At 32.3% G+C, this 26,696-nt stretch overlaps 3 protein-coding genes across 3 annotated transcripts; all 3 read left to right on the forward strand.

Moving 5' to 3' along the window:
* The first annotated feature begins 821 nt into the window (after positions 1–821).
* LOC128192350 (uncharacterized) lies at positions 822–2,051 on the forward strand. Its single transcript, XM_052864959.1, has 5 exons — positions 822–993; positions 1,082–1,197; positions 1,286–1,406; positions 1,526–1,534; positions 1,682–2,051. Exons 1-5 carry the CDS (start codon positions 822–824, stop codon positions 1,852–1,854), a joined length of 591 nt encoding a protein of 196 aa, XP_052720919.1. The 3' UTR covers positions 1,855–2,051.
* A 7,387-nt stretch (positions 2,052–9,438) lies between these two features.
* Positions 9,439–13,067, forward strand: LOC128191368 (uncharacterized). Its single transcript, XM_052863438.1, has 9 exons — positions 9,439–9,442; positions 9,887–10,076; positions 10,516–10,619; positions 10,726–10,857; positions 10,991–11,167; positions 12,279–12,394; positions 12,480–12,600; positions 12,699–12,707; positions 12,842–13,067. Exons 1-9 carry the CDS (start codon positions 9,439–9,441, stop codon positions 13,003–13,005), a joined length of 1,017 nt encoding a protein of 338 aa, XP_052719398.1. The 3' UTR covers positions 13,006–13,067.
* A 6,338-nt stretch (positions 13,068–19,405) lies between these two features.
* LOC128156782 (uncharacterized) lies at positions 19,406–25,640 on the forward strand. Its single transcript, XM_052819071.1, has 9 exons — positions 19,406–19,533; positions 22,373–22,562; positions 22,845–22,948; positions 23,063–23,194; positions 23,303–23,479; positions 23,566–23,681; positions 23,771–23,891; positions 23,998–24,006; positions 24,316–25,640. Exons 1-9 carry the CDS (start codon positions 19,491–19,493, stop codon positions 24,453–24,455), a joined length of 1,032 nt encoding a protein of 343 aa, XP_052675031.1. The 5' UTR covers positions 19,406–19,490; the 3' UTR covers positions 24,456–25,640.
* Positions 25,641–26,696: the final 1,056 nt, after the last annotated feature.

Genomic DNA, 26,696 nt, shown 5'->3' on the forward strand with positions numbered 1-26,696 from the left:
CAGCTTGTTTCCACATTTCGGTCCGCAGCCCTGCTTGTGTTGTTTAGAAGATGAGCGGTTCAGAAAGCATTGTTACGAATACTGTTTTCCTCGTTATAAAATAAATGGGCGTGACCTATGTAACAATTGACGTTCGATACAAAGTTTAGAATATTCCATTCAAACGAACATTTTTACCACTTCAATGCGCTTCATTGTAATTAATCTCAATGACAACAAATTTACAATTCAAATGCAACTTATTAGGTTTTTTTTCAAAGCTTTCATCGTCTTGATTGTATTAACTTATTTTATTAGCAATGATATATTACTCAATAAAACAGTTTAGTGCATTTGCTTATTGTGCAAATGAGTGTAAATTACATGAATGTAATGAAAATAACAACTTTTTCTCTCTTTTTCTCTGTTTATTCTTCCCTTTAAGGTCAGATCAAATCGTTTATCCATTTGCTACTATGCCGACATACATCAATCGTTGCCTGAAATGGGAAAAACTAACAGAATTTTCATATACGTACTTAATATACAAAGGTATGTACTTTTCCAATCAAATTTATAGATATGACTTTATCAAGATATTCAAGCAATAAATTTTAAACATGCTGATTTTAATGTTGGTTTCTTTTTCAGTCTCCCTTTTGTTGATAAGTGTTGTTCCTGCTAACATCAGTTTCCATTGCAATGTCGACGATGCCTTCAAACCAACAGCAATTGAATCCATTGTGTTAGTCAAGAAAGGTATAGATTAAGAAATCAAAATGTACCAGATTTTTCAAAATCAAATCATATCAAATAAAGATTTTCTTTTACAATCAGGGTATATGAAGAATGCTGCCCAGAATTGCCCAACCCCTTTCATTGGAAGTTTTAACTATGTGTTTAATAATGGTTTTTCAACATATTGTGATAATGCAAGTGTTTGGGATGTTTGTTCCAATCCAACACAAATGGTGGTTAAATATACCCTGTGTTCAACAACACAATTTTATTCAAGTAAGTCACTCATCCAATTACAATACCTCTTAAATTTACTTGTCTTAATGAAAAACACTAAAACATGGATATACAACCTTCATTTTAGACGGCGGTGTTGCATATTGCGCCTTTTCAACGTTTGTAGGAAGTACTTACTACGTCACAGTGATCAATGCTGACAGTGCTGTGGATTTTTCTACCACATTTCGATTCACTTGTTATGTAGGTAAAACGACTCTGAATCCAAGTTAGGTGTATAGATACGAGTAGTTCATTTATCATAACTTTTTTCAATCTTTTTTATCCACAGGCTGTGAATAGTTCTGATGGATTTGTTTATGCAAGTGACAATAAAGGAGCGTGTGTACCGGAACAGGATCCACAAACCAGGTTAGCAACAGGAACCGGAACACTGATCTTATCTGCTCGTGGTATGGCAATTATCTTTTATAGGTACTTTTAAAAATCTAATTATATTTTTTAAAAATATTAAATGAAGTTCAAACCATTTTCGTTGTTTTTTTTTATAATTGTGTTCTGTTTATTTCAGAAACATGTTGTAAGTATAATAAGTTATCATTTTTTTCATTGATAAGCTGAATGCAAGCAAAACACATGTTCCCTAATTCATAAAGCGATAGCACATAAATATTTAATATTGGACATGTATGCATCCAATCATTTTATTTTTTATGTTAATTTTCAGCCTTTAACCCAGCTTCTTCTCAGATGAATTCGAATAGCTACATTGGTATCGTGATTGGCGCTATAGCAGGGGCACTTGTCTTAGCAGCAGCAGTACTTGTGTTTGGGACATTGTTGTGTAAAAAATATAAAGCACGGATCATTCCACATGAACACAGAGAAGATGACTCGTAAAACTCTATGTACAAATTGAACCACCTATTATTATCAACAAAGTCAAAGAGCTAGAATGCCAACTAGTAATATTTGCTTTAAAAAACTATGGACAAAAAATTACTGTAATAAGCTACATTGAGATATTCTCGGTGAATATTTTGTCATTCTACTTTTGAATACTACTACATGTACGTCATTGTACTAATAAAGCTTTTGATATCTTGGTAAGAATCATTGTTTATTATGGCCAATAGTTAGAATATATCATGAATGTACAGCAAGATGTCTGTACTTTGCACAACAATAAATAAATAAATGAAAAATAAGCGAGTATATTAGTTGATAATATTTTACACTAGTTATTTTTCAATTAACTAAATACCAAATTATCTAGTTCTGTAAAGTTCAATGCAGCCAACAGTCTTGAAAGTGGAATAACGTTAAAGCTGACATGAATTCATATATACGCAATATTCCCCTTATATCTCCGATTATCGCCATACAAGTTGTCGATTTCTATTCTGCTCATCGCTACACACACCCTATATAAGGCTGATAGCACTATTCATGCTTCACCGCATTCAGGTACATGTACTTCATTCACCCAGACACGTTACATTGAACGGGAAGACTTGTAGAAGCGCGTTTAAACAAAAATGATATAACAACCACTGCACTGGCTTGGAATATCCCATGAACGACAAAACAAGACAGACCGAAATCCAGATACACATTATTGCAAAAATCCTCAATTGTTGTTAACCGTTTTCCTGTGTCTGTTATAACATCACACATGCGCAAACCACACACTGTACCAGATCGTGCAATGACCATGTGGGTTTAAGAAACGAAAGTGTTGAAACCGATGAAAACGATGTTACGTTATTAGTTTCTTGGATTTACTATCATTTATCTACTGTGTTGGATGAATTGCCGCCGAGGATGCAGACGTTCTGTACTCTGTATGATCGACACACGTGTTCGATAAGCTAGCGAAGTAAAACCCCTGTCACACCGGAGCTGCGTCCTCACGGCGATCCTGCTGCGTCCTTAAATAATGTAAAACGCCAAGGTAAACGCAGTAGAGTCTCCTACAACGCAACGGCATCTTCGTCCGTCGCGGTGGGATCGCCTTGAACATTTTAGAACGCCATGCAACGGCGCACACTTTGAACGTGCACAAAGTACGCGCCATGGCTCTGCGTTCTGATAATCACACCGTAGAAGCGTAGTAAGGTCGCCGTGACAGCGCCGTAAGATCTCCAACAGCGCCATGTGAGATCCGTCGACGCGCTTAAGGAACACAGCTAATCACAGTGTAGACGCAGTGATAAGTCAATTGTGCTTGCATGGAGACCTCACGGAGTCCTTTGGGATCTCACTGCGTCTCTATCGCGCTCTCACTCCGCATCCACAGCGTTTGAACACGTTTTGTTTTCATTCGGCTGCGTTCACACAGCGACCCAAAAGAGCTGTTGCTGCATTCATCGCGCTCTCGTGACGTTTCTTCTGCGTTTATACCGCGCTCCTACGGCGTTTCTAGTGCGTTGTCATCAAGCCGACGAAAACTCGAACAATGGCTGTTATACAATAGCAAGCGATGTAATAATTATCAAACTGGATGTAGATGACTATGTAAGAAGTAACATTTGCTAATATTCCAAGACCTATCAATAGACGTAGATGGAATTCATGCCATTTGGTTCTGATGTTTTCACATCTTTTCTATGTTTTCTAACAACTAATACCGGATCTTTTTTGTAGACCTGACTACTAAGAGTTTTGTCCTAGTCCTTCACAAATTGTTTAGAAGTAGTTATGTTTCAATTACAATGTAGCTTTTCATAAAATCAATACAAATTGTACAAATTTATTATTAACCTACCAAGAACGTCTTGTGCACGCAGTCAGCGCGGTAAAAACTCCTAGCACGTCATGAGCGCTCGGCAGAGACTCAGCGAGAGCGCAGTTAATCGCCAAGTAGAATTCCGTGGAAACGCAGTTACACGCCGTGGGAGCTCCGTAAGAACGCCTCGGTCGCCATCAGGACGCCGTGACATCTCCACTTCTAAATTTTCAAATAAAACTGTGCATTTTTTTCTGAATTTTCCGTGCGATCCTACGGCGATTCCATGAATTTTACAACGCCGTGAACACGCCGTAGGGACGCAGCTTGGTGTGACAGGGCCTTTAGGTAACACTATCTGTGCAATATATTACGGATACATTGAAAATTCTTTCATTCTAATCAAAGAATAAATAAATATGTTTTATTGATTGATAGTTTCCTTTATTCATTTTTACACATTGTTTACTACAATGTTAAGTTCATGCATTTAGAAGTCCGTGCAGCCGCCTGAATGCATCGATCGGAAAGCAACCGACTGTAACTTTCTCCACTGGTATATATACCCTAGTGCCAGATGATGATCGATTATAACTAATATGGCGACCAAATGCTTTTATGAATTTATATCAGCTTTAACACACCTGGAGAAATACACTCAAATTAACAGTAAATTATTTGATTATGAAAAATATAATGATAAATAAACTGAACACATGTCAAATAAGCAAACAATATTTAGTTTGGGGAGTAAAATATGAATATCTAAAAAATACAATTCAGTAAGTAACAACAAAAGCTCCTGCTGGATTCGAACTTCGATGTACGGATCACAAACCCAACACTTTACCCGATCGGGTATGGAGTAAGTTTCATGTTGCCGGCAATAAAATCGATTTAATAAAAAAAATGTCGTTTGGATCAGATGTCAGCCATTTCGTGATGATGTGTTATACCACCTTAAAGATTATCTCCATGCTGTGAAACGTCTCAATAAATGTGAAATACAATGTATCCTCAAAGAAATTCTTTTTTTAAATAAGGGTCAGGTAAATTATATTTTGGTAATTTATTGTAACTGCGGTACTGCTCAAAAGAAAAAGTAGTTTATATTATATTTTGGTAATTTATTGTAACTGCGGTACTGCTCAAAAGAAAAAGTAGTCTAGAAAAATCAGAGGTGTTAGATAATAAAATGTGCAAACAACGATTGATGCGCCGTATTCATAAATTTATTTCAATTTATCCTGCAAAACAGTACTTGCAGTATGAAAAAAAATCAACTGCAAATAACATCTCTTGCAATTGTACCGGTAATAAAATACACATTGTCTATTTTCTTGTGTGCCTGATTTCATGTCGTTTCTTGAATTCTTGCCGTTTCACTAAATAAATGAAATTGGACCAAGTTTTTGTAGAGGAATATCCCCCAAAGAGGACACAATGTTCAGTAGCAATACAGGTAATTACAGTTTCAAGAGTGACACAATGTATGTACTCATATTGAAATCTCAAAGTATTGCACATGAAATACATTATACAATTATTACTGTGTAAAACCAATATTGCCTCTATCTTATATGACGAAGTGTGAATTCATTGTATGCTAGCTATTTAAATAGAAGATGTTAGATAGCATGTGCGTGGTAAAATAATGTTTTGTGTAAGGTGTTTCATTATATCCCTGACACAGTTAATCCTTTGTCATTAGATTGTTTGCATAGTTATTTATCTGTTGATTTTTTTTTACATACAAGGTTATTTTATTGAGTTAAATGTACCAATATTCACAACGTAATGGTTCACTATCTGTAAAATGAACACTTATTCTTTTCAAAGCAGAAAAAAATTGCTAAATTAAGTTTAACGATTGAAATAATTATGCAAATTCAATACGACCCATCCATATGAGAGTTCATGAATTTTTATGGGAAAAGTTGTCGAACACTTTTCTGAAGCATAAATATATCGGTAATATGTTCGTTATGAAGATGAATTCAAATATATATCATATGTTATTATTTTCATGGATATTATCTATCATTTTAGGTACGTACTTGATTTGCGTACGGGTTTGTAACAGAAATAATTTTGATTTGTTTTGCGTTATTAATTAGATATATGTATTTCAAAAATAAGATTTAATACGCAGAGACTCCTTATTTGAAGTTTTTAAAAAATATTTATGTAAACGATTATTATAACAAGATTCTATGTTTATAAATTCCTGACTTGAATATATAACGTATGTATATTCTCAAAATATACTTTTTACAAATATTCAAGAGTGGTCTCTTAAATTGTTGAAAACAATCACTTTTTATTCTTTATGTGACTGATTAAAACAAGTATAATAATGTATTCGAATTCGAGTCAAATTATCCTTAGTTATCAATTCTTGACTACTAATTTCTTTCATTAGTTTATATATCTACAATATAAATACCCCTACCCATTCACCCCAAAATAGTTCTCTTTATATTGAATTAATCATTATCTATAATAATTGTATGATATAATTACATTTAAATTGTCCATTTTGTAAGTCTTTGTGTTGAATTATTAAAAAAATGACACTTTTAATATTCTTCTCTTTTTCAATAATCAAAAAGTGAAAACAATTATTTGTCTTTAATTTTTTCAGAATAGTAAGTAATTACTTTAATCTGATGAAATCTGGATTTTGTTATGCATCAGGGTATAAATTATTGCCTAAATCTTGTAAAATCTGGATTCTGTTATGCATAAGGGTTTTTTTCCATGAAGAGTGTAGTGGTCATTTTTTTGTACATCAGGTCAATTTCGATGTTTTCATAAGTTCATCATTACGTAATAATAGATTATGCCATTTAGTCTTTATCTGAGTTTTACTGAAAAAGACGTGCATTAGATATTGTTTAAAATGTAAGAATATTGTAAAGCAGATTTTCCTAAATAATACTAATCATAGCTAAAATACTCATAAGACAACCGAGAAATGAAACAGATATCAGAATGCAAATAACTAAGCGATTTAACATTCACTTTGTCGAACCTGATAAAAAAGCCACCCCCCCCAAAAAAAAACCACGATGAAAAAAAATGAGAAAGAGAGATTTGGAAGACTACAATGTATCTGACATATGCTTACATTAAACGCACGCGCAAGCTGAAGATAGACCGACATTTCATCTGGCGGTGCCAGATATTCATGTGCCGACCGCAAGACATTATTTGGCGGCCACCACTAAATTGTATGGCGGTCCTTTTTTTTAAACCAAAAACAATCCGTTTTGTCATAGATTTCGTTGTGTTTTGTTCTCGATATGCAAGTTGTCAATCAGGGTTTACTTTGAAATAAGGAATAATGAATCATTCTTTGAGTATTATGAGGTGATAAGTTTGGTCAGGGGGTGATCAAATCCAATAGAGCCCGAAGGGCTTTATGATAGATTTGATCACGCCCCGACCGAAATTATCACCTCATTATATTCAAAGAATGATTTCTTAATACTTATATTTATATAATTTTAAGCCATCGTCATATTAAATATTTAAACATAAATAAGCAAACCCCACTGGCGCCTCAATTTGGCGTCATTTATATAATGGGTATATTATATTAAGTATAGTGCGAAATCGATAGGCATTGTTATCACAGGCAATAACACTGGAAAATGTTAATATATGAAAGTAAATACTTTCAAATACATTGATAAATTTGTTAGTTACTTGCACATACAATTACATTAATTTTTTTTCAAATATAATTAATTACTTTCAATAACTTTGACAAAAGCAATTAATTACAATTTTATTACTTTAGTTTTATTTTTTAAAAATCTTGAGAGCAATTACCTGTATAAATAGCATTAAGATATGGCTTTATGTGTGGTAATGTTTTTACAGATTGGAGTTCTGTTTAATTATAATTTATACAAAAGTTTTTTTGACATAATATTCTTCCAGTACCATTGAGTTCATGTTTGGTTCTAAATAAGATCTTCTATGTAGTGGATTTTTATTTGTATTAATGTGTTTTATGCAAAAAAAAAAAAAAAAATTGCAGTATAGCCCATCTCGATATTAAAAGTTGTAAGTATAAATCACAACAATTCGATATTTAGAATTAGACTCCCTTAAAGCTAAAATATGGGGGTTCTTGGGTATAAAAGGGGTTCACACCTGAACAAAGTTACACACTTACCTATTGTCCTGGGCAGTATGTTATGTTGTATTAACATATAAAACATTATGAGACATTCAATATTGTCGAAACAAAAGCCTATGCCAAACAGGTATACAAAAGAAGCATCATTATAAGACACCTATTTAAACTTTAAATTGGTAAAAAAAAAAAAGTAATTGAAAGGTAATTTAAAAGTATTTGAAAATACATGATATTTTTGGAATGTATTTACTTGTAATAGAAGACAGGACCAATTACAAATTTCTTCCAATTACTTTGAAAAATGTAATTATTACGCTCAATTACAAATACTCATATCATTATATAATTATTGCAAATACCCCATCCCCGTTGTTAATAATTCGTGTATGGGAACTTTTGTCTTTAATTGTTTAGAACTAATTTGTATTTTTTAAACCATACCGCGTTTACCGATGGTAAAGCATATTAAAACTATGCAGAAATTCAGTTGATATCATCAAACAGTCTTAAAAGCCAAATCAGTTATCAATGATAAATCAAACGCAGCAGCTAAAATCATCATTGACAGATATGAAATAATAACTCTAAATCAAATTGAAAAAATAGTGAGCGTTTCATCGGGTGGCGTTTTTAAGATTACAAAAGGAAACTGAGGTGCCAGAAATGTTTCAACGAAGAGGGAACCATCTTTCATATATTGAATGGTGAACAAAGTCGAAAGCAATTCTTAATTTCGGGGGGAGTGGGGGATACTTTTTAAAAAGTGTAAAAAAAAACCATGGTCTGCATTAAATGATTACAAGGATTGATAATTGCTTCCATTTTTATGAACCTGAAGGAAAACTGGGACAAAGCAAACCACCTACAATTATCAACCGCTGGAAAGCAACAATAAAGGTCCTTTACGGAATTTTCTTTAAATTATATGGTATAGTTGCTCTGATTCCTACCAAAAAGACAGAATGTGTTACAAAAGGCGTTTATATGCATGAAATATTATCCGATGTAAAAAAAAATATATTGCAAGATCAGAAGTCCAATTTCCTTTAATGAACAAATTGTTATCTTGACACTGTTTTCACTTCCGTTCCACTCTAGTTTTTTCAGTGTAAGAGGGATACTCCTCTTTAGGAGTACAGAGGTGCATTAAAAATGGATTATAAAAACTTCATATGTGGTTTGAAGTTAATGATATCATCTAAAGAGAATTTGGATAGAATAAGAGTTTAATGTACATATTTTTGCCGATTATAGCAAAATTTTCAAGACTGTTTAATGATAGGTTTAGATTTATATATAAAATTGCTCTTAATGTTTGTGTCTGAAGGCTGAAGAAATAGTAAATCATGTCAAAAATAATATTTTCTCGATTCAAATGTTTGGGTGCATTCTAAGTTCGGCACCAGCATTTTGAAAATAATGCTTTTACCGAAAAGCCTTTTCATCAAACTTTGCACTTTAGTAATTTAAAGAATGAATTTTTTAACATACATTGTAATAAAATTTGTTATGAAAACTGAATATTTTGATAGTTTTGCCATTATCGACTCATGATCATCGTAAAGTATAGGATCTTACATTCTTGTCATTCGGTACTTGTTCCCATATGGGTAGTACATAGTATAACGAAACAATACTGGAAGTTATCACCACTGTCTATCTACAAGTTTGAATTCTAAATTTTTACATTTGCAAATATGTTTCCTTATATGAATCTTTAGGATAGCAAAAACGTTCAATTCTGTGTGAACCTATTTTATGACGTCAAAATAATCATCGCACGCACCAATCGTTTGACAGTCGCAATATTGTAAACTTAAAAAACATCATTATATTAATGATTATGACTCTAAATAATTAGCCACACTCATCATAAACATAAGTAATAAAAAGCAACCTTAAAAAGTTAATCGAGATATCAACTTGATTGGTACGTTATAAAATCATTACATGATTTGATCATTTGACAAATCAAGTTCATATTCCGGTAAACTTATTGCAGTTTATTTCTTGAAGACATGCAGGTATGAATGTAAATTAAATTTTTGTTATAGTGGTTAATAGCTGTACTTTACCAGCGGATTGGGACGGGGAGTGGCACGACAGTAGTGATACAACACAAGACATCACGTTCACACGGTCCAGCAGTTACGTAGTAGGATGGGGCCTTGCTGTGTACTCCAGCGCTTTTACTTCTTGGACTTGTGTTGATGAAGACACGTCTAACAACTTTCTGCTTTTCAAGTAAATTTACCTGTACATTTTCTTTCAATAAAACAATTAAATGTATTAACTTTGTTTGCAAAAAAAATAACAAAACTGTCGGCAAAGTCTTATTTAGGGGATCGTTTCGTTTCTAAAATAAGCTCTAATTGATGCATGTTGATATTTTAATTAGCCGCACAATTGCTTAATATTTTTAATTACCTGCATAGGCGTTGTAACGGGGGAGGGGTGTCACTTTTTTGCAAATTTATACATAATCATTACACAACCATAACAAAGACCTTTTTTCTGCTTGTTAAGATTTTTTATCAGTCTAGCCCCCCCCCCCTTTTTTAATTCGCTTCCGACGCCACTGACCTCTGTATACATCAACTCACCCTATTTATTAGGATTAAGAAGGTTTTGATTACATTGTAATATAAAGTAATATAATGTTGTTTTTTTTATTTGTTTGTAGGTCAAATCAAACCGCAGATGTATTTGGAGCCCTGCATGATATATATCGTTGCATCAAATGGAAAAAGTTGTCAGATTATTCTTATTCATATTTGATATATGCAGGTACGTGATTTTGACTTTTTTAAATATCATAAAGTTCCATTTTGATGTTGTCAAATTAAATCCAAACACTATTTAAAGATATTAATGTTGTTTTGTTGTATGACAGATATTGAAGGCAATGCGCGAAGCAAACGAGTACTTGTGGTGCCAACCAATACGGTTATTGACACTAGTTCAGGCTGCAATCCAAGTAACGGTATACCCTCCGCAATTGAAACCGTTGTTTTAATCAAGAAAGGTACATGTAAATTAAACCATCAACTCCCAAAAACAGTACATGTAAATGAAATATAAATCTTGGAAAACTAAACTAACATGGGTATGTAACTTTTCGTTACCGTGTTTCCTGGTAGAATTTTTTCTTTTATTAGGTTACATTCAGAGTGCTAAACGTAGTTGCCCAATTCCTTTCTTAGGAAGCTTCAATTATTCTCTTAATGATGGATCTACAACATTTTGTGGTAGTACAAGCGTTTGGGATGTCTGTATAGATCAAACCGAAATTGTTGTAAACTATACCTTGTGTCCAAAACAACAATTTTACTCAGGTAGGTTCTTTTTATTAGATTTGATTTCCTATATATCAAATCAGCTATACCTCATGTACAACAAAACAATTCTAACTTATCCCAAGTCCCAAGATATCATCGGTTCCCATTTTTGTCTTAATAATTACCCGAGGAGTTAAGCGATGTTCATTCAAAAGTGTAAAAATTGTTCAAAGATTTCTCCTTGAAAACGATTCTCTTCGCTAATTAGGTTTCAAAACATGGTTGAATTTTGTACTGCAACAGACATGATTGATAACATTGACAATTGTGCCCAGTGACTTCAAAATGTAGAAAAGGTGTCAATATCATCATTATAAATCTCAAAATAATGTCAGATTTTGTTCCTGGGAATTTTTTCCGATCGAAAAATAATATTGTGTGAATGAAATTATCTTGGACAATTTCTCTTTAATCTATTTAACTGCTCTTCTTTTCTAGATATTTGTACAAGGGTTGTCCAAGACTTTGTGGACAATCGTGTTTTTTTTCATTTTTAAAATGGGTTTATATATACATATTGTGTATCGAAATATCTGTCATAAAATCTCAAATCAAATTAATGTAGTTTTGAATGTTTCCATAAGATCGTAAAATTCTTTGTCGACTGAGGTAGAATAACGATAGAATCAAAACAAAAGATGGAGGAAACAGGAAAAAATCGAAATAGTTCGAGTTTACTTATCTACAAGTAATACAAGCCATTTTTTTTAAATAAAACGTTCGATTTTACCCTCTGGCCAGTCGTTTAAGGCAGTATATCACTATCGGGTAAACCCAAGACTACGACCCTATAGAAACGGCGTTACATGTATAACTCAACGTCAGAATTGGCCATACGGCCCGTATAGGCATTGTATATATAATGATAATTCCAATAAAAAATGTCCATTGCTCTGATTTTTATGCATATACATTATTATAATCAATATTAAAATATCTTTACACTTTCCTGAAAATTATGCCGTTATTTTGAATTAAATCATATGCGTCCACGACCTTCTTGGACAACCTTCGTATTTTTATTCAAAATTTTCAAAATTTGCTGCATGAATATCTTGTGACAAAGTAGGCTGTATCAAACTATATATGATTTTCTGACATAATTCAGACGGTGGTGCTGCATACTGTGCCTATTCAACATCTGTAGGAAGTACTTACTACGTCACAGTGGTCAATGCTGACAGTACTGTGGATTTTACTACCACATTCCGATTCACTTGTTATGTAAGTACAATACTTCTGAGATTGGAACTTCGCTTCGTTAATTTTACGAAAAATCACATAACTTTGATCTTTTACATTTCAATAGGCTGTGAATAGTTCCGGTGGATATGTTTATGCTAGTGACAATAAAGGAGCGTGTGTACAGAATCAGGACCCACTGACCAAAACGGCCACAGGAACTGGAACATTGACCTTATCTGCTTATAGTATGTGTATTCATTTTAAAATCAACGTGTATACCTAATTTTTGTTATTTTGATGATTATTTTAAAATTACAAATACATTTTCCTAATTGTTTTTCAGAATCATGTTGTAAGTATGGTTATTGATTTATCAGTTTTGTTTCCAAAAGTCTGGACTGTGCAAAGACATACATATTTTGAATGAAAAACTTTTTTTTCGGCAAAAAGAGGTTAATTATTTTAAATTTTGCTTTGTTTCTCTAGCACCCTCTTCAGACTCTGCCAAAAAGAGTTCCGACGACATGATCGGTATAATTGCTGGCTCTGTAGCCGGAGTAGTTATCCTTGTAGCAGCAGTAGTGGCAGTAATTTTGATTTATAAAAAATGTAAAGCACGAGTACGACCAATCGGACACAGAAATGAATAAATTGGCCTAGTGATAAAAGATTTATATATCATGAAATATATAATAGATATCATTTCAAACAATTTGTGTCAATAAACTAATGCTTTTCATTTGATTATTTTTGTTAGTCTGAAATTTATTATATAGTTACTTAATATTTCAGTATAGTGACATGTGTATGCCAAAAGTATTGTACATTAAGCTATTTTACATCACTTAAATTACACCCACCGCATTGGGCCTATGTGTCTCTTTGAAATCATTGAATATATAATATGCAAATAAAGTAGATAGAGTAGATTGAGTTGATGAATTTGATTTGTACAGATAATTTTGTTTTACTTAGTAAATTAAATAGAGATATTTTGGAGTTTGTCTTTAGTTTTTTCTTTGTCCTTTTTATCCTTGATTAAAGTCTCATTTGAATTTTTAAACGTTATAAAAGGAAGAGAATTTTTATTGTTTCGTAACATTCGCAATTAAAAAGAAATGTTTTTCATCCTTAAATAGTCCGTCTTTACACAAAACACAACAACGTTTTTGTAGAGGATCATTTCGATAACGACCAGTTGACTCTGGGAGGAAGGATTCCACATCTGAATTGTAATTTGTGCCATATGATTTTTTTACTTTATTATTTATTTGTTTACGTTTTACATACAATATAGTATTGATTAAATATCCTCGTATTTTAGATTAGGTGAAATGAACAAAATATGTCTCTTAGCAGAAAGGATATGAATTACGTTCATTGTAGGAATACCAATGAGAAATCAATATACTCTATATATTAAAATTTTCATTTCATTCCGATTACATTGAATCCTTTGTCATTGATTGTTTGCATAATTATTTATCTGATGAATGACATTGTGTGATTTGAACAAAAGATTTTCCTAAACTAAAGGAAGTGCTGATCTACGTTCAATTATGAATATCAATGCGAAATCAGAATGCCCAATGTACATGAGTGCTTTTGAAGTTTAGTAACAATTATCTGTAGTGAAAGAAAGTTGAAACTTTTCCGTATTGAAATCGAAAATATGTCACATATTTCTATTTCTATAAATATCATCATTTATTTCAGGTAAGATGCTTATTAAAAAAAATACATATCGGTTTTTTTCCCACGATCATGTTTTGATGCGCATCAAATGCCAAGACCATATTATATGTTCCTTCATTTCCATAAAAACAGTTTAATCTAAAAAACAAAACTTTCATTCTGAGCGAATATATTAAAGGAAGCCTAATATGAAATCAAAGTACTGAAGTACTGATGGGATTTTATCGATTGTTATTTATTTTGAAATCAACGTTATTTTGCATGGCAAAAAACTCCTATAAGTATTTGAAATACGCACTGTGGCAACGCACTTTGGAAAAATTACGCACTTTGAAATTTTTTTCAAAGTGCGTTAAATTTAGGACAAGATCAACGGACTTTGAATTTTTTTTTCAAAATGCGTAAAATTTTGGACAAAATCAAGGCGCTTTGAATTTTTTTTTCAATGTGCGTTAAAATTTGGACAAAATGAACGCACTTTGAAAAAACCCTCTTCTCGTATTCAGTCAAATAAATCATTTCAATAAAAGAATATTAACATTAACATTAACGAACATTAAATTATTATAAACTTAAAAACAAACATTAGAATGTGGGTTAATTTTCTCGCATTGATCTTCTTAAAGATCATATTGTTTTTGATAAACATAACTAACGTATCCTTTTATCACATTATATTTGTCTACTAGCACCTGCAATAAGCTAGTTAAAATATGTTATATATTGATCTCCATTATCAATATATACAAATTATAGTCGTTCTTGCATAGCTCAATATCTCAGATAATAAGTAAATTTGCTGCACACTCAAAATAGGAAAATGCAGTTGCTAAGCGATAAAGTTTATATCATATTTGGATAATTTAAATCTCCCGAATTGTTCTTTGTGTGTAAATTGTCGATATTGTCTCATGAGAAAAAAAATTCTCATCTAGAAACTGTTTATCAAGTTAGCTGGGAATGCAATGAGTTCTTTTTTAAATATATCATATTAAGTTAAACAAGGTTAAAACAATCATTTATTGTATATAAAACTATCAACTATTTTCACTAAACCATGAACATTTTTTTTCAAAGTGCGTTAATATCGACGTTATCAACGCACTTTGAATTTTTGTTTTCAAAGTGCGTTGACTTGGTCCCAAAATTAACGCACTTTGCAAACAATTTTCGAAGTGCGTAATTTTTCAAAGTGCGTTGTAACAACGCACATTTTTATAATATGAATCCTACAAGAATTTTGTGAAAATCCAATATCAATCATGTTGTGTAATATTCAAAGAATTATTCCATCAAACTACGTATTAGTAATCGAAATAGTTATGAGAAATTGTATGGATCCAAGCAAAATTGAACTCTGCTCTCGTTCAACCAGACTCTCAGCTGTATCAGTTAATCGCCGACAAGCAAGAGAGACTCTATGCTTGTCGGAGATTTATGGAGACAGCCGAGCGTCTGGTTGAACGATACTTTATTGAACTCTGGCGTAGGAATACATAAAATGTACGACTTCAAAAAATATCTAAATTGTTCGTACCATTTAAAATCTGACTATGTACAAGGTACTTATAAATGAGTTTCCTTGAAGAACAATGCTTAAGAACTCATTACATCGAATTTATTGATTAGAACTAAATGTTGTCAGCGGTGTTGATTTTTGCTTAGGTCCAACTGCATAGGAGAGTTATTTAAATTCAACTCCCCAAAACCCTTATATATCTAGAAATATTGCCGTATAAAGTTGTCAGATAAGCTGTTAGAAATAAAATCATAGTTTCTTTCGTACACAAGAATAAATTAAAATGATACAAGCTTCCGGTGGATTGATGGTAAACGGGATAAGAGTTAGATTTTCATTATAAAGTTTAAGCACTTTGAGATTTTTAGAACGTACTCGTATCTCCGGTTTTTTGAGGACACATGAGACGTTCCTCAATTTTATATAATTTTCCTTGATATTTTATTCCTTAATTATTAACAATTAAACCTGTTAGTTTCCAAAAAAATTCAGGGTAGATCACCAGGCTCTTTTTGGAGCTAGAATATTTAGAATGTTCCTTAAAATAACATGCAAAATGCATTTGAATGCTTATAAATAAAGTCATACTTTATATTTTTAATTGGACACTTTACATCTAAATAAAAAAAAAACAATCATATAACATAAAAATAGAACTATAAAATTACTAAGTGGAAATCTTCACATTGTGCAGATAGGAAAAAATAGAATAAATGGAAGATAGGTCGCGTCTGACCTTAACTGAAAATGATTTAACTTAGAGAGCGATTAATGATTTATCTTTTTGCTATGTATCAAATAATAATTTTTTGCTCACACAAAGTTAAAATCAATACATTACAAAAACAAACTGATTAAATAGGCTTTTTCAAATACAATTTTGAAATTTGATTTCTATTTATTTTCAACAGAATTTTTAGTGTAGTTTATTGGTATTTCTACAACATAGAGAAATCCCCCCCCCCCTCATCTCAACTCCATTATCTAACAGAGTGGTGTCTAAAGTTGTAAGAGAAATGTAATACAACGTTTAATGCTGTAGAATAACTTTCGAGGTCGAGAAATGTTGTTTTGAAATTAACGAGGCCGAGTACAGAACGAGTATGCACGCTTTCGCGCAGCGTTTCATTTGTATTGTGACGTCATATTTTTGCTTTGTTGACGCCATGGCGTAATAGTTTCAACTGCAGATATTCAGCAAAATTTGTTGAAAATAGCTCGATTGATGCGTAAAAATAATGTTATATTGTGGAATAAACATAAATTTCTCGAAGTATAAGCTATATTTGGGCTCGGTTCGAAAACGTGAAGAGGGTTCAGCAAGCCTAGCTCTCTGTCACGTTTTCTTTACCCGCCTAAACATAGCTTAATTTCTATATTTCAGGACAGTTACCATGTATTTTATATTATTGACCCTTAATATGCGATGTTATATATTTATTTATTACTTAAATGTGTCTGAATGTTTTAATAATACTATAAAGATCACCATTTCCGTCTTTGTCAAATAAAAAAATAGCCATTATCTGGCAAACTGGGAAATTGCGCATACAAAAAACAACTTTGATAAGACCCCTGGATCAAACCAGGAGGTAAAAGGTTGTTTTTTTTTACCATTTGCTGTCTTTAAGCAATAACTTTAATATGTAGAACAGAAAAAGAAATCCCTAGGGCAGAAGTTTAAAAAAAATGTAAAAAACGTGCAAAATTGATACATTTCAGGCAAAATCCCATAGGGTCCCATGCTAAAGATTAACAAACTTTGAGATGACCCCTTGAACAAACGGTGTGGTAAATGTCTGATTTTTTTTCCTTATAATAATAATTATATCAGTAGAAATTCATTTAAAAAATTTCATTAAAAAATCTAGGGCAGAAAAAATTAGACCCGGCCTCGTTAAAATAAAAACAGGCGTTAGATAATGCTTTAATACTTAAAGAACATTTTGAGACCAGGAGGTTATTCTACAGTATCCACGATAACTTTATTTTTATTCTATTTGCAGCTCAGAATTTCCGTTGAGAGTTTTTTTATATATAGAAAAACGTATTTGTGAAATCTACAAAATGTTGATAATAATTGCATTTGTAAATTGATTTAACTCGGATTATTTAATTACTATAAATAAAGTATTTTGTTCTATCTATTAACTAGTCTCTCAAATTACCCGTAAATAAGTCAAAAAATGAGAAGAAGGGTGGATATAATCTTCACTATCGATCAGAACGTTACATAAAGAAATTTTATTATTTACTGAACAATAAAAGTACATGTATGATAGGATGATATTTATGCATCACAAAATAAGCCATAATTTAAAAAGTCAATATTAATGCTTATAGCTAATTGAATTAATCTTTAAAGAGATATAATACGTTTGAAGCAGTGTAAGGAATATCTATATTCATACGCAGACATACATGTATTGTTTTAAACTGGTTAGATCTCGATACAGATTGTCAGTAACAATAGGTTCAGGTATTGTTGGTTGTATCAAACTTTGAATCCACGCTTAAATAAATAAATATCATCAACTATTTGATGGTGCATTGTATAATTAAAAAAATTAATGATATATCTGTTTTTAGGATACTGTTCATTTTAAAACTTTTAGGAATGTGGTAGAAAAATGAAAGTATTAATCGAATTCCAAATTGTCACAGATTTTCTATGAAATGAAATAAGAATAAAAGAATATTACCATTCAAAGAAGGTAGATGCTGAAAGATATCTGCATAAGAAGTCCAAAGTACGTATTACATGTTCGAATGATTTTGTTTATATACTACCAATAAACATTTATATTTATATTAACTATGATTTATCGTTCATCCCATATTAGAAACTATAAGCGAGGCAACGTCTTTTAAATCAACTTTGTCAAATTACGACAGTCATTTTACTGTTTATACATGTACTACTTTTACATGTTACTTAGTATTGCGATGCCCACAACTTTTATTGATTCAATGTAGATCAACTCCTTTAATTTGCATGACATAAATTTTTAATGTACTATGACTGATCGTTGAAAATGAATTATGAAATTAAAAAATTGTTTTATAAATGATATTGGCTTAAAAACGGCTCTGTTTTGCAAAGTCATATACAAGAGATGTACTAAATATATGATAAATATAAGAATACGAGTTCATTACTGTGAAAGATTCAATGCAAAAAAAAAACCCCACTAAGTACGTATGAAAAATGTATTTTAGCGCATTTTCCAAGCTCCAAACATACGTTATTTAACGTCAACACCGTGGACAACTGGATTATATTTATATGTTAATCAAAACACTGTATCCCAACAATTATAGATTGAAGAAAATCTTACAAAAAAAACGAATAATGACACCGTGTTTCATGTGACATTGTTCCAAATATCTAGTTTTGAATAATTTTTTAGTTTACATGGTTTACATACAATGTATTAAATTTGTATTAAAATTGACAGTTCAATTTAATACGACAAAATCAAATTCGCGTATTAATGTGTAAAATGAACACTACCAGTCTCAAAATGTTATGGTTTGAGATCATTGTTAACCAGATTTATCCGGGGTAGTGAAGTAACTGTTTTCTGTCTGTGTTGAATATTTTCCCTAATTTCGTCTTAATATTCCTTGTACATAATTTTTCTTTATTCATTGTTACGTTGTGTAAATACGGAGTGCTATTTATCATATACCAGGTAATATTTTAAGCACAATATGTACATTTTTTGCTTATATAACAATGATTGGTTTTTTTAAAATTGATATTTGTATCTATATCTTACAAAATCAATTTCTGTATGACTATGGGGAAGTTATGTGAGATTATTACACCGAGTTTAACATGTTCGTTTTTAGTTAGAAAACTGGCAAGTACTAGAAAGTACAAGTATATTGAAGAGCGGACCTGTCCTTTGGACAAAAATGATTCATTCCTTTGTATTATCATGGAAACTGTTGATCATGGGTAAGAAACATAAACGGTAAAATGTGAAAATATGATTTAAGAATGACAATTGCTAAACGACTAACCGGTATTCTTGCCGAAACTATGGTAACTTGTTACGAAATCCGTAACTGGATATTTTAAAAAATAAAACAAATGTTTGAAAACAACTTGAGTTTTTGACGCACTTTTTCATCAAATTAAACTTTATTATTCTCATGACGTCTTTAACTTTTATGATTAAGTTTGAAACTGGTAAGCATTTACATGTAAGGCTTAGGACCTGAGACCGTTGAGGGAAATAAGTAAGTGGGTGTAGATCATATCACTTATATTACACCATGAAAAATATCATATAAATCATTTAAAATTTAGATTATTCATTTAATTATATAAATCATATTAAATGAATATAGTTTTAGGTCAGACGCGACCTATCTTCCATATTTTCTTATCTCCACAATGTAAAGATTTCCATTTCTCCGAAAAGAGCCTGGTTATGTACCATGAATTTTTGGGAATTAACAGGTTTAAATGTTAATAAATAAGGAATAAAATATCAAGGAATATTATATGAAATTGCGGAACGTCTCTTGCGTCCTTAAGCATTTTCGTCATCATATATGATAATCAAATTCACGGTTGATAACCGTTACAATCAGTATCAATGTAAATGACATTACTTTCAATGTGTACATACTTCCATCTGAGAGAATTATCTTAAGGGAAAAAACCATAACCCGTCATATGTAAACTTTAAGCGATATTGTGATAAAACTTTTTATAAGCAAAACTCGTAGTGTTGAAGTAGAAAAAACAATGATATAAATTGTAGGAGGAAAACAATTAATGACTGATTGCCCGCTACTACAGTATATACCCTTTTTATCTTCAATAGCTGTACATGTAGTCACAATAAACAAATTCTAAATAATTTCTTATTTCCACAGGAACGGAATATTCCGATCGTATATCCCATAGTCTTTACGGCTTCGTTTTTTCTTTTTATATCATCGAAAACCAATCAGTTTTGAGCACTAATTCGTCCTCGTCCTAATATCTTATTTGACATTGTTTACAAATTAAGCGTCAGACGTTTGAAATGCTATACATATACTGAACAAAAAAAGAAAGGAATATATGTAAGTGTACAATTTAGTTTTACTTTCGTTCGAACAAAATGTTTGACAATAAATGTCCTATATAACAGAGTTAAACTACATTCTGTTGTGATGGAAAAATCCTGATTATTCAACCGTAACGCCATTTTAACTGACGATGAGTACAATGGGTAGAAGCCCGTGCTACACACAGTTTGACCACGTGTATCTGCAAAATTCTTTGCAAAGAAAATCTTTGCTGTCTGTCAAAAAGAGAAAATCAAAAATTTAGTTCATGCGATTTTTGAAATGCCCCGATTGTCTAAAGAAAACCATGAACGCTGCGTTGGGATACTTCAAGCAGGCATGTCCCAAAACGCTGTAGCAGCCACAGTCGGAACGTCTCAGAAGACGATCAGCCTTCTTTGGAGACGTTTCCAGACCACTAGATCTACCGATTACCGGCCCTGCAGTGGAAGACCTAGAATAACCACCCCTAGGGAGGACCGTCAAATCCGGTTGCTCCATCTGAAAAACGGATTTTTAACGGCGGTAGATTCAGCTCAAAATGCTTTCGGGAGGAAGATAAGCTCTCAGACGGTAAGAAACAGACTGAAGCGTTGCGGTTTGAAAGCCCGTAGACAGTACAAAGGAACAGAGCTGACAGATCGACACAAGACCTCCCGACGGAACTGGGCGCGGCACCATTTGTGCTTTCGGGTGCAAGACTGGTCTAGAGTTCTCTATAGTGACGAGTCTCGTTTTAGTTTGAACTTTGCCGATGGAAGAACCCGTGTCTGGAGGAGATGTGGAGACCGTTTTGCTGGTTACTTTGTGACAGAAGTAGACATATTTGGTAGTGGTAGTGTAAGGGTTTGGGGAGTATTTTGTGGTGGAAACCGAACAAGACTTGTTGTAGTGAACGGTACCTTAACATTCGATCCGAGAGATATAGAGAGGAAATTCTCTCCCCCGTTGTACTGCCATATCTGCGCACCAATGACCCTTGTCTAACATTCTAACAGGACAACGCAACAGCTCACACGGCTCGAGCAACAAGAGAAATCCTAAACCAGAACAACGTTGACATGCTAGACTGGCCCTCAAAATCTCCGGATCTCTCGCCAATCGAACACGTTTTGGACGAGTTTGGTAGGAGAGTAAGGATGCGCAGACCCATGCCTCAGAATCTCTTGCAACTAGCAACAGAACTAGAGGAGAAATGGAATAATATTCCGGGGCATTTAATTTTACGATATGTATCCTCTATGCGTAGAAGGTGTGTCGCACTATTGAATGCAGGTGGTGGCCACACACGGTACTGACTTGTGAAATTCCATTCTGACCCCAGGGTAGATCAGAAGAGTGTTCTAAGCCCGCGTGTTTCTAAAAGTGACTTTTTACAAAAGAATATTGTCAAACATTGGTGTCTTGTTATCATAACAAGACACTGTTCTGATCCTTTGATTTTTAATAAATTGACCACAAATTATTTATGCTATACCTTTCTTTTTTTGTTCAGTATATATCAAACAAATGTTGTAAAATTCGTATTGTAGCGTTGTGCGATACTCGACTACATAAAAAATATAAATAATATAAAACGATACCAGAATCAAGAGAATAATGCAATTACCGAAATGCATTTTAATCAGCTTTCTTATGGTGCCGTGTTATAAAACGGCAATTTGCACAGTTTGTGATCTCATATGTCTACTAACAAATAAGATGAATGCATGCAGAGTAAATTTATGTTACAGGTGTGTATAGCTGTACTTTACCAGCGGATTGGGATGGAGAGTGGCACGACAGTAGTGATACAACACAAGACATCACGTTCACACGGTCCAGTAGTTACGTTGTAGGATGGGGCCTTACTGTGTACTCCAGCGCTTTTACTTCTTGGACTTGTGTAGATGAAGACACGTCTAACAACCTTCTGCTTTTTAAGCAAGTTTTATCAGCACATTTATTTTAAAAACAAATAAAATTAGTATATCAATTTTATTTACGAATGGAAAAAATTGATTTACATAAGTGAAGGTTCCATCTCTAAAATTAACTATCATCAATGTACATCGTTTTTTAGTATAAATAAGCAGCAACATTGCTTATCACTTTTATATACATTATCTCACCATTTTGGTGGGAAAGTATAGTTATATGATTGCATTGTTATTAGCTCTATTCAAGCTACAGGCAAATTATCCGTTTCCTCCCTTTTTGTTGAAGGTCAAATCAAACAGCAGATATATTTGGGTCTCCACATGACACATATCGTTGCATGAAATGGGAAAAATTGACAGATTATTCTTATTCGTATTTAATATATGCAAGTAGGTCGCATTGAATCGTTTCATTATTATTTGTTTTGCCAATCATTATATTTTAAATAACTTTTATTCATTTCATACTGTAAAAACAAACATCGCTTTGAATTTAATTTAAAGATATCGAAATCAATGCGCAGGGCAAACGAGTCCTTGTTTTGCCGAATAATACCGTTGTTAACACTAGTTCAGGCTGCAATCCAAGTAACGGTATACCTTCTACAGTCGAAACCGTTGTGTTAGTCAAGAAAGGTACATTTAAAATATACCAAACATTAAAATTACTTATAAATGAATAATGAAACAACTGGAATATGTAACATTCACTCTTGTTTCAAGAAATGCACATTCTCTTATTAGGATACATTGCGAATGCTACACAGAATTGCCCAACGCTTTTATTAGGGAGTTTCAACTATACTTTTAATGATGGGTCTACTACATACTGTAATGGAACAAGTGTTTGGGATGTCTGTTCCGATCGAACACGAATGGTCGTAAACTATACCCTATGTTCGGAAAGACAATTTTACTCAAGTAGGTTATTATCAGATTTTACCACTATATTGTTGTTTAAACCTGTTAAAATATAAGGATATAATGAACATTGCATTATATTTCAGACGGTGGTGTTGCATATTGCGCCTATTCGACATCTGTAGGAAGTACTTACTACGTCACAGTGGTCAATGCTGACAGTACTGTGGATTTCTCTTACTCATTCCGATTCACTTGTTATGTATGTACAATGCATCTGATATTCAGATTTTTCAATAGATAGTTCATGTATCAAAAGTCCAAAGTAATCTGGCCTTTTTTTATACATAGGCTCTGAGGAGTTTTGGTGGACTTGTATTTGCTAGTGACAATAGAGGGGTGTGTCTACCGAATCAGGACCCACAAACCAAATCGGCGACAGGAACCGGAACACTGACCTTCTCTGCTTATAGTATGTATATGATAATGAAATCGTCGTCTATTCTTTATTTTGTTTTTATTCGATGTCAGATTATTTTGAATGTTAAAAATGCATGTTTTTCATTATTGTTTTTCAGAAACATGTCGTAAGTATGAATCAATTTTTTTACTCGAAAACGTAATACATTCAAATTATCGGTTTCCTAAATGAAATATTTCGTGTTTGGTATAAGAAGGGCTGGGTGGTCAGGATCATTTAATGCTATATACATATATATACCTTTGTAGTAAGATAAGATTTTCATCAGACTTTACAGATAAACATGTTTCCTTTGTTTAATTATAGTTTATGACTGAGATATCATATATGAAAGTTTAAGATTAAGCTGATAGATTAATTTATTATCTCCAGTCTCATTAAAACTGTTTTTCGACATTATGCTTTGTTTTTCTAGCATTTACTTCAGGTACGACGGTAGAGACTTCTGGTGACAACATCGGAGTTATTGTTGGCTCTGTGATGGGGGTAGTTCTCCTAGTGGCTGCAGCAGTAGGGGCAGGAATTTTGATACATAAAAAATATCAGCGCATCTAGATCTATTCAAAAGCAGTGATTAATTAACTATTGCTAGTTAATGAGATGACAGATAATCAAATTCTGACATATAATTTATAAAAATCCAAGAAATTTGTGTTATCAAATTTTTTTTTTGCTTATTTGATCAATTTTTAAATCAACAATGTATTTCATAATTAATTTCATTTGAAATAAAACATTAAAACATAAAATATTATATTAAAAAAATACTTCACTGCAAAAGATTCAAGCAAATGCAATTGATAATTTACTTTAAACGTACTACATTTGGCTGTGTATTCTATTTAGCGCTTTTGGAGGAATGCGGCTTCCGCAAAATCAAGTACATCGCTAACTGCCATGCATATATCCATAAGAATAGTCACATACAGGAATACACTAATTCAAATCTACGCCAACTTGTTAAAAAACTAATTTCCGCCAAATATCGTGCACACCAAATATAATACGTTTACAGTACTTTGATATTGTAAAGAAGATTGAAAGGTGGCCATTTCTAATTTTGTTTTTCCACATTTATTTTGTGACATCTCGTTCCTGATTTTATCTCAAAATCAAAGAAATACTGCGAACATCATGCCATTCTTCAAAGCATTTTTCAACTACCAAAACAGGTCCTTAACACTTTAAACATCATTGTGGACGTCTTAATACGAATGACACTAACGAAGATAATTTCGATTCATATGAAAATCAAATAAGTATTGGTGCAGTAAAGAAAATAGCCCATTGTAAACAGAAATTTTATTTTATCTTTATTTTAAGTACATGAACCAAGTATATTGTTATTAAACTTTTAGAAATGACGTACATTGTACTTCGACACGGTAAGAAGTCCAATATCGACAATGTCGGTTGGGTGTTTTTTTTTTAATTGTGGGTCCAGTGCAAAACTCTAGTGGGAGCCCCGAGGGGCAAAGCCTGGATTCTTTGGATGGAAGCTCCTTGATTCTAGAGATTTTGTAGGGTAAAAATAGTCTTCTAATTTTGACTTTTGTGATATTTCTTCTCGTGATTGCTCTTAAAAGTAATAAAATTATTTATGAATTTTAAAGGTTTTTAGATTATAAACATGTAGTTATCTCATCAATACCTTCTGTCTTGCAGATATATAATAACATTTTCTTTTATTTTTATGGGGGCCCAGGAGCAAAGCCCCCGGAAATTCATTGATTGCATAGATTTTGTAGGGTAAAAATGAAGTCTTAAAACATAAACTTTTGTATTCTTGTGATTATACTTAAAAGTAATAAAATTATTTTCAAGTTTTTAATTGTTTGTATTTTTGAGACCTGCAGTGATCCCATCAAAACCCTCTGCCTTGCAGAGATATTAGAATTTTTCTTACAAATGGCTGTAAAAAAATCAAGTTCAATGGGACGATGTAAATGAAGTTTTAAAACACTATAACCAATTACTAAAAGGAAGGTAACTGGTTACATTTAAACTAAATGGAAGGTAACTAAAATGGGTTTTCTATGTACGTCACACTACTGCAGACACGGGTTTTGTTCATACTACATCATTGAAATCGGTCCAATGTAGAGAAATCTTTTTTATTTCCAAAAAGAGGATAGTTAAGACTTGCAATTGTACATTTTTGGCAGAAGAAGTGATTTAACTTCATTTTGACAATTTTAAATCCGCCGCTGATATTAAATTGTTGTTTCCTATCAAGGCTAAAACAGCCATCTCCCCCATCAACAATTAATAATATGAAGCACAACTGATAATATTATTCAGCAAAACTTTTAAAAATCTGCACAGTCAAAATATAAAGTTCTAACACATTACTACTATGAAATTGTAGCTTAGCAAACACTCTCATCATGAGACCTTTTCCGATAAAATTAATGAGGCTTAAAATATTTAACGCGAATTTTCGACAAAATCTTGAAACTTCCCTGAAAATTTGTTTTAACTTAATTAGACCATACGTTGCAATCTATCACTTCGGAACAATTAGACTGCTTTCACAAAAACCAACTGTTTGATTACTCTAGCAATCAAATAGATTGAGGTTACAAACCAGTGAATACAAACTGACTAGTCAAACCCACAACCTACTCCTCCTTCATTTGGTTTCATAAATCTGGATTTAAATTTTTTCTCAATTAATGTCATGATAATCTGCAATTAATCTTAAGAACATATATCCAATTAAAATACAAAAATAAGTTTTTAAAAAGCTTACTGAAATCTTCAGCACTTTCATTATCATATCCTGGAAATCCACGT

The sequence above is a fragment of the Crassostrea angulata genome, chromosome 7 (genome assembly GCF_025612915.1).
Source record: "Crassostrea angulata isolate pt1a10 chromosome 7, ASM2561291v2, whole genome shotgun sequence".
Taxonomy (NCBI): Eukaryota; Metazoa; Mollusca; class Bivalvia; order Ostreida; family Ostreidae; genus Magallana; species Magallana angulata.

Coding starts and splice junctions, on each gene's coding strand:
- LOC128191368 (XM_052863438.1), top strand. Junction 10,858..10,990: donor CGTTGTTTTAATCAAGAAAG/GTACATGTAAAT, acceptor TTCTTTTATTAG/GTTACATTCAGAGTGCTAAA. Junction 11,168..12,278: donor AAAACAACAATTTTACTCAG/GTAGGTTCTTTT, acceptor GACATAATTCAG/ACGGTGGTGCTGCATACTGT.
- LOC128192350 (XM_052864959.1), top strand. CDS start 822: ATGAAGAATGCTGCCCAGAATTGCCCAACCCCTTTCATTGGAAGTTTT. Junction 994..1,081: donor AACAACACAATTTTATTCAA/GTAAGTCACTCA, acceptor CCTTCATTTTAG/ACGGCGGTGTTGCATATTGC. Junction 1,198..1,285: donor CATTTCGATTCACTTGTTAT/GTAGGTAAAACG, acceptor TTTTATCCACAG/GCTGTGAATAGTTCTGATGG.
- LOC128156782 (XM_052819071.1), top strand. CDS start 19,491: ATGATTCATTCCTTTGTATTATCATGGAAACTGTTGATCATGG. Junction 22,563..22,844: donor AACAACCTTCTGCTTTTTAA/GCAAGTTTTATC, acceptor TTTTTGTTGAAG/GTCAAATCAAACAGCAGATA. Junction 23,480..23,565: donor GGAAAGACAATTTTACTCAA/GTAGGTTATTAT, acceptor ATTATATTTCAG/ACGGTGGTGTTGCATATTGC.